Genomic DNA, 8,875 nt, shown 5'->3' with positions numbered 1-8,875 from the left:
GAAGTGTGACAATAAAATAGAATAATCTATCGCATTGCCATATTAAAGCATGACAGTGCATGCATGTTGGACTTGATTGGTGCTTATTCTTTAGGCAGCAAAAATCGTGACAATTATTGGACACGTGGTTTCACCACTTAAATTCTTTGCCTATACATAATTAATACTCCAGATTTCTATACAATTTCTATAGTCTATACGTATTTATTTCTATACATTTAATATTGGCAGTCCTATAAAGAACTATTGACTATTTATCGTCTTACCACTGTTATATGATCTGAAATATATCGGGCAAAATTTATTTTAAAGGACCTACAAATAATTCTCTCTTCATACCAAAAATTACTCCATTAAAATTGTTAGTGACACAAACTTTTAAGAGTTTTATTTATTAGTAGTATATTAAATAGAAAATGAAAATATAGTTAAATACTACTACTCCTTAAAGAGAAAAAATAAGGAGTACTACTCTATTAATAAGGAGAGAGAAAATGATTAAAATATAATAAAAAAGATAAACAATTGTATTACACCTACTTATCAATGATGATTTTTTTAAAAATTAGAAATGTGATATTTTTAGGATCGGATAATTAAAATAAGAAAAGGAAATTATCAACATGGAATGCTGATGAGGTCTTTCAACAACTTAATTTTGAAAAAATGGACACCTAAAAATTAGCTCAACTGAATTGGTTGACTTTAATTAATTGAAACACAATATTGTTTCACAATTGTTGTTTACTTTATCGTATAACTAATACCTTGAAAATGACCTTATTTTGAAAACACAGCATAATGAACTTATTTTGAAAACTTAAGTGGCATCCCCCCACTTAGTCAAAATATATTGCTTATTTCATCTAATTTAAAATGATATGGAGTATTATTATTTTTGAAATTAATAGAGTAACTTAAGCACCTTTTCTCTTTTCGTATAATACATTAAATCATTTTTTTTTCTCAATTTAAATCACTCAACCACTTCTCTCCTCAATTAATACATCCAACCACATTTTCTTTCTATTTAGAAACACAAATCATTAGCTTTTAAAATTTCGTTACATCCAAAAAATACACCATCATATATACGACGGAAGGATTACATATTTTCCGATCTGTTTGAATTAACTACGTCACATATACGACAGAAGGATTACATATTTTCGAACGACAGAAGGATTACATATTTTCGATCTGTTCAAATTTTTAATTAACTAGAAACGGAGTATGTCTATAATAAATGGATACCAATCATCTTACATTGAATGTTTTAAGTTAAATATAGCACAAAAAAAATCAATATACACTTAATTAATAGTATTACATATAAATAATTTTTAATTATTCCATATCAATAAATAGAGGCCGTTTTACATATAAATAGATGTATTAGATGTATCACAGTCATATTAGGCGCCGTTTCTATATGAATAGATGTATTAGATGTATCACAGTATATGATATCTCGATGTCATATCAGTTACAATTTCACCCTAAATAAATATAGTACTTGTACAAATTTCACTATGATTTTTCATACATACTATAATTTGGTAAATTTTCATGATTTTTTTCGATAATTTGCCAAAAAAAACAAAAAAAAAAAGAATGTCAAATCAAAGTTAATAAACGAAATAACCGCAATCAATGGGTGCCGAAATTTACCCTCCAAAATGGAGTCAAATTTGCTATGACAAAGAAAGTGAGAAACCCCATTTTCACCAAACAACATAGAAAGCAGAGAAACCACTCATCAATTTTTGATTTAGCAAGAACACCATGATTAAGACACACTCCCTTGATCCCCTCAAACTCCCATTATAAATCACCGTTTTCTACGAAAATCAATGGCCACAATGCCACAAAGTCTTCCCCCACCCCCACCCCACCCACCCCACCCCCTGCCCCCTCACATGGTAAATGCACCATTTTTGTGAATCTTGCTAATGAATAACAACATAAATCATATTCACATTTTTCATGTAGTCTATTACTGTCTTTTCTTCCCCTTTCTTTTCCACCATTCTTCTTCCTTCCCCACTAAGAATGCCGGAGCTGGGTTTTCAAGATTTGCGGGCGGGCTTAAGGGCCCGTGATTTAAGCCCGGATTCAGTCATCTTCACTGGCGATACCAATTTCAGCCTCTTCTCCTCTGCCTCTGCCAGCGTCGAGCGCTGCTCTTTCACCTCAGATGTTCCTGATCAAGAATCTGTTTCATCTCAAGTAATGCTGCTTCATTTTTCTGAAATGCATGTTGCTTAATTGCTGATTTAGCTTTGTGGGTCGGTGTGAAAATGTGTGATTGTGATAAAGATTGAATTTTCAAGTATGGGTTTCGAAGATTGTTTTGATTATGTGTCGTTTGAAATGTGGGTGGTGGTTTTATGTTGCAAAAAGTTGTTGTCTTGGTTGGAGGAGAGGGAAAGTTGAAATCTTTGATTTTGAAACAGATGGCATTGAGTGGTCCAGATCCAGATCCGAACAAATCGATAGCGGTTCATAGGAATAGTGTTAGCCTCAGCAGAAAGGAGAAACCAAAAGGTACATTTATGCTTTTGTGTTGAGTGGAATTTTTGTGTTTTGAATGGGAATTGAAAATGCTGACTGTTTTGATTCAATTGTTAGTTCAAAAAGTGGATAGTAGTGAGGCTGAGACCACTGAGGATGAAAATGTAGCCCTAGATTCCGCAAGAAATTCCTTCTCTCAGGCTCTAAAAGGTGAATAATCACTTGCTTTCTCATGTTTAGCAGCTGCTTGAAAAATGTTAGGGCTTGGATTAGTTGTGTTTGTTTATTGGATTGGTGTTTTTTTGTTGATTAGAATGTTGGGAATGAAGGTTGAAATTTGAAGTTCTGTTGGGCTTAGTTGTGTTTGTATGTTGATTAGAATGTCAAGATTGAAGGTTGAGATCTGAAGTTATGTTGACTCTTAGGACTTAGTAGTGTTTGTTTATTGAATTGGTTTTTCTACTGATTAGAATTTCAAAAACGAAGTTTGAGATTTGAAGTTCAAGTTCTGTTGAATCTTAGGGCTTAGTTGCGTTTGTTTGTTGAATTGGTTTTTCTGTTGATTAGAATGTCAAGACCGAAGGTTGAGATCCGAGGTTCTGTTGAAAAAGGCAGACCGTAGAAGGCCGGCTTCTCTCGATCTCAACAATGCCGTGACTTCCACCTCACCGAGACTCGCAGTGATGAAGAAACCGTCTGCTGCTGCGCGGAAGACTGGGACGTTTCCTAGCCCTGGAACGCCCAACTATCGACACACGAGCGTTGGTGTCCAGAAAGGGTGGAGCTCCGAGCGCGTTCCACCTCACACTAGTGCAAGCAGGAGGAATGTGAGCACCGCATTGCTGCCTTACCATAATGGGAGGACTCTGCCTTCGAAGTGGGAGGATGCGGAGAGGTGGATTGTTAGCCCCGTGTCGGGGGATGGTGCTATGAGAGCCTCGCAGCAGCAGGCGCAGAGACGGCCTAAGTCGAAGAGTGGCCCCCTCGGCCATCCCGGGGCTGCTTATTATCAAATGTTCTCGCCTGTAACTCCCATGTTTGAAGCCAGCCGCGCTGAGAAACTCACGGCGAATTCTCCCTTTTCTGCTGGAGTGATGGCGGTGGATGGCTTGTCTATTCGCTACGGAGGCGGGGAGGGCACGGGGAACTTTCACCATGGCAACGAGCCGTGCATGGCTCGGTCGATTAGTATTCATGGATGTTCGGAGATGATCAGCCAGTCGTCGTTGCCAGGATCCCAGGGTATGTATGGCGTTACCTTCGTTGTTTTTCTCCGTTTCGTCTCGTGTGTTTCTTCTGTTGACATTTCTGTGTTGATGCAGATGCTAAATACGATGCGATGGAGGACTCTGCCAACAACGTATCGCGTGCTGTTTCGAGGAGGGATATGGCGACTCAAATGAGTCCGGAGAGCAGCAACCACTCCTCACCGAGAAGAGACTCTTCGTTCTCTCTAGCTACTCCGTCTATTCTACCCGTTGTAGAAGCGCAGAGCATACGACCCGCCAGACCGGAGATGAGGGACGTGCTAGTTGACGAACGTGTCACTATGACAAGGTGGTCCAAAAAGAGTAGGGGTAAGAATCCAGGACGGAGCAGTCGAAATGGTGACGACTGGAAAAGAAAGGCTGCAAACGATCATTCGGATAGCTGGGAGGTTTCGTCCGAGACGTCAAAGAGCATTTCAAAGTAATTTTATTCAACCAGTTCCTTTGTACATTGATCATGATTATGCTAAGCCAATTCACCTAAATTGCTACCATGTTTCAGGATTCAGAGGGAGGAAGCTAAAATCACAGCATGGGAGAATCTGCAGAAAGCAAAAGCCGAAGCTGCAATAAGAAAACTCGAGGTACGTACTTTAACTTTCCAGTTTCTCTTGCCCGATGCCTGTTTTTGCTCGTTTCCATTCGTCCCGTAGGAATGAGGAACTATTCTAATTATGCATAGTTGCATACTATAATGCTTTGTTTATAATAATGTTTTTTTTATACTCCGTTCGTCCCAAGATTTAATCGATTCGTATTCCTTTTTGAGACGATCCAAGTTAAATAAGTCATTTCTTATTTTAGAAAAACCTAACCGTTTTAATCTCTCTTACTTTATTCTTTTTCCACTTAACTCATTAAACACTACTTTCTTAAATCTCGTACCAAAAAGACTTTCTCGATTAACTTGGGATAAAGAGAGTGTATTACATTATGGTTATAATGGTGGTGGTGTGCGTGTTCGAAGTTCACATTCAACGATATGCATGATAGATTGTTACAGATTGCAAATATATGAGTGAGCTGATCGGTTTTGTATTGATTAGATGAAATTGGAAAAGAAGAGGTCATCATCCATGGACAAAATTATGAACAAGCTGAAATCCGCGCAAAAGAAGGCCCAGGAGATGAGAGGTTCGGTGATGGTCAGCCAGACGACGACCAACCAGATGGCAAGACCCTCGGAGAGAGCATTATCCTTCCGAAGGTCTCGACCAATTAGTTCGTTGAGTGGATGCTTCACCTGTCATGCTTTCTAGTGATGCACAGGTACTTTTTAGTTTGGCTCGGATTATATTGATATCGGAACAGCAAGTACGATTGTGCTCGAAATGTTTGTTTCGATCTTGTTGCAGACGAAACGATGCTCTGATCCAGCTTTCGAAACGCTTGGGAATATCTTTGGAGGTTGCAGAAGTTAAATCTTGTAAGGTTGTATGATTGTAAGTATTATTATTCTGAAATTGAAATGTTTCATTGTCAAAAGGTGATCCATTCATATTAATTTGTGGATTGATTGATTAGTTGATCTATATGCATAAAAACCTTTGGTTATAATTACTTGAAACTATTTTTTATTTTATGTGGAGTTATTGTTGTTTGAAGAAAATTTTCACCTATCATTTGTGATTTTTTAGGGGTTGAAACTCAATTATTGCATAGTGTGTGACAGTTATAGTAAGATTTTGGCACTTAAATTACACTAGCGCACAATTTTATTAATTTATTTCCATGCATGTACATTCTATTTCAGGTTCATAGTCACAATTTCAATCAGCCTTGTTTCAATATAGGTGAGGCTAATTTTTTTGTAATCTAATGGCATTATCATAATCTAGTGGAAAATGATTGGTTAACCCTGGGGTAATCAAGGCTGTTACCCTAAACAACTTCATAAACCATCCTTCTTTGTACTCCTCCCCTCTTGTCCAAGGTAATATAAAACCTCGAATAAGCTCATAAAACGCGCTCAAAACCTTGGGTAGAACGTAGAGCAACGAGAAGTAGTCCTCGTCGAGCTCCTCCTCAAGAACCTGCTCGTTACAAACACAAAAACCTATGTTATGTCACAAGATTGGAATACCAAAATGCAACTAATTGGCTAGCCGCATAGACTATTCTTTTTCGACCAAAAAAAAAGACTTCGTTGGACTCATTGGTTGACACGGGCTCCAATTGAGTCATTTTTAGCACATGATCGGTCCAGGCCCGTTAGAAACCCAAATCATGCGAAGCTCGGCAGGATCGGCCCAAATAAGGTCCACTACCATAAAAACTACTCCGAACTCCCACTTTAAGTCCCTCAAATATAATTACAATAAGACAAATATAATATGTATATATTTTTTAATAAATATTACTAGTATTCATATGATGCTAAAAATCATCCAATAATATATTAAACACAATAGAAAAAATAATCTATAAACAGATTAACCCTTTAATTGACTTTATAGAGCTTAATAAAATATTAAAAAACACATAAAAATTTCATAAAATGCATAATTTCCTGTGCAGCCCATCCCGACCCCACCGACATAACAAAAGAGTTTGAGTTGGGCCCAGATTTATATACAAAGCCCAGTCCAACCTGAACCACTTCAACCATGGGCTCGGGCCCAGCCAACCCTAGCCCAACCTTTTTGTTACTTTATGAAATAAATGAACAAGAACGCTGACCTGGCCCTTGTAGTAGCAATTGAAGTAGAAGCAAGGCCCAAAATGCTTGAATCATAAGGCAACCTAGGCACCATATCATTGCTATACACATACCTAAAATACTTTATACCATACACCTTCATTTTTTGCTTCATGTACTCCCCAAATTGCTCATTCCCCACCCTTGGCTGCCCAAATGTGTACACTCCTTCCAACCTCCTCTGCAAAAATTCCTCGGCCAAAACGGCGGTCGCCAAAATTGCTAGCGCCCCACCGAGGCTATGGCCGGTCAATATGAATTTCGCGTCATTGTTTTCGTGGATTAGGGTTTTAAGCCTCTCACGGAGGGCGTAGTAGGCGAATGATTTTGGGGCCTGTTTGGGCCAGCCTGCGGGTTTCTGGAGGCCGAGGGCCTTCATGAAGCCGCCGTGGATCTTGCCGGCGCCTGGGAACTCGTACCAGGAGACGTCGATGTCGGTGCGACCATGCATCGGTGTCGAATGGCTCCGTGCCTCGGAATGCTATCACGATTCGATTTTTGTCTCGGAACATGAGAGCACATGTTGACCTCACTTCTTGAAAATCTTCAAAATTCATCCATGAAAATGTTTGAAGATTTTTTTTGTTTGAAAAAATTAATTGAGAGAATATGTTAAGTCCAAACAGCTATTAAACTAAATATAATAGAAGTGAAATTCTCTTAATGCCACTACATGAATGATGCATACACATTATAAGTGATTTATGTAGTACTACTAGCATTTTATCATAGACATAAATTGTTACTCCTACTTCTTAGTTCTTACTTTGATCAACTAAAAGACTATATTGAGTAATTAATTTGAAGATTCTCCTTCTATTTATTTAGTATCCTTAATTTTTTATACTACATTAATGTAACCTAAAAGCATCTTTTGTCCAAGTTAACACTTATTTCTGATGTGCATAATTTATTAGATCATCAGAAAAATTATACTAAAATTTAATCAAATTATTGTCTAAATTACAACTTTAAAAATCAACAAACAAATTTAGTTAATTATTATCAACATCTAGTGTTGATAGTTGTTTAAGATCATATCAATAAACGTCCCTACCTTTTTGGAAATAATAATAAGTTTATTTCATAAAATGCTACGTAATAGTAAATCTGAAATGTCATCTTCTCACCATTCCAAAAATTGAACAAACCAATAAATTCCATCTGCACCAAATCAAATAACAAAATTAAGTGTGTTTCATTTTATATAGGAGAAAATTAATGAGAGTAACTACGTAGAAAGCAACCTGCCAATGGTGCGTGACAATATTTTGAGCAAATGATTCATTTTCATACGACAATTTGGAAGCCATTATTGCGATGATTGGCAAAGCTTTGTTTCCATAATAATGTCTCTTCAAATCCCATCTTTTGTCTATATTACCAACCATTGATGTGAACTTTTCTGATCTTTTATCGGGTTTCACCAACCTTCCTGTGAAGTCTATGAAGTTTGATCAAATTATAGTTAATTACGTAAAAATTTAAAAACCCAATTCGCCTCAATTTAAATAGGGCGTTTCTTTTTGTAGCGTAATTTAAAAGAAGAACTCCTTAATTAGTTAGTTAATTTAGTGAATAAGAAAAAAATAGAGATTAAAAAGGATTGATTTTTGTCCAAAGAAAAAATAACTTTATTTAACTTGAAACGTCACAAAAAGGAATATGAATCGAGTAACTTGGTGATACTCGAGAAGATATTGTTTCTAAATCTTATGTAGTAGTAGTAGTATTTATTTAATTTTTAAGATTTACAAAATAAAATTTCTAAAATTATACTAAAAATAAAAACAAGTGAATTTGTAATTATTTGGTATTTAATTATAAGAAAAATATGATAAAAATTTAATTTTAATTAATAGTAAGAAAAATAAATTTGTGGTGCAAATAATGGCCCGCAATTCTCCGTTTTCAAAATTTTCAAGACCGATCAGAATTTAACCAAACTTCGTAATTCAATTGAAGCTGTGAAAATGTTGAAGAAGAAGCGGCGGCAGCCACCGTTGAACGCCGGATAGTTGAGGAATAGCTCGACTGCGGCACCAATCGCCGCCACGGGCTTCTTCAGGTAGAGAAAGGCTTTTTGAAACAGCAGAGAGATGAAAACAATCCATCTGTATCGAAATCCATCTTCTCCAATCTGAGTGTTGCAAAAATCTGTATTCTCTAAATCATTTGAATGCGGAAATCTAAAGCAGTCAAACCAAGTGGCAGCTTCTGCTCTCAGAAAAAGAGAGTTATTGCCTTTTGGAGAAGTAGTTGAATTCATTATCATCATCACCCATTGTTGTAGTTTTAGATTGGAAGAAAATATTCTGGAATAAGGCTTGGACTTTTTGTATTTTATATCGGTGGTTACCTGGAAATATAGTTTTGTAACTGATTAAAATAAATT

The 8,875-nt window shown here is 36.6% G+C and overlaps 1 protein-coding gene and 1 pseudogene across 1 annotated transcript; one reads left to right on the top strand and one right to left on the bottom strand.

The window, feature by feature from the left end:
• The first annotated feature begins 1,907 nt into the window (after positions 1-1,907).
• LOC125218421 (Remorin family protein) lies at positions 1,908-5,362 on the top strand. The gene is made up of 8 exons (XM_048120082.2): positions 1,908-2,229; positions 2,457-2,547; positions 2,632-2,724; positions 3,082-3,756; positions 3,837-4,203; positions 4,285-4,366; positions 4,829-5,051; positions 5,138-5,362. Exons 1-7 carry the CDS (start codon positions 2,053-2,055, stop codon positions 5,039-5,041), a joined length of 1,698 nt encoding a protein of 565 aa, XP_047976039.1. The 5' UTR covers positions 1,908-2,052; the 3' UTR covers positions 5,042-5,051; positions 5,138-5,362.
• A 219-nt stretch (positions 5,363-5,581) lies between these two features.
• LOC125220674 (triacylglycerol lipase OBL1-like) lies at positions 5,582-8,809 on the bottom strand (annotated as a pseudogene).
• Positions 8,810-8,875: the final 66 nt, after the last annotated feature.

The sequence above is a fragment of the Salvia hispanica genome, chromosome 1 (assembly GCF_029641045.1).
Source record: "Salvia hispanica isolate PSC_SH4W2 chromosome 1, Shi_PSC_v1, whole genome shotgun sequence".
In the NCBI taxonomy this organism is placed as follows: Eukaryota; Viridiplantae; Streptophyta; class Magnoliopsida; order Lamiales; family Lamiaceae; genus Salvia; species Salvia hispanica.
The sequence above is the reverse complement of the archived record's forward strand: the minus strand, read 5'-3'. Positions and strand labels throughout refer to the sequence as shown.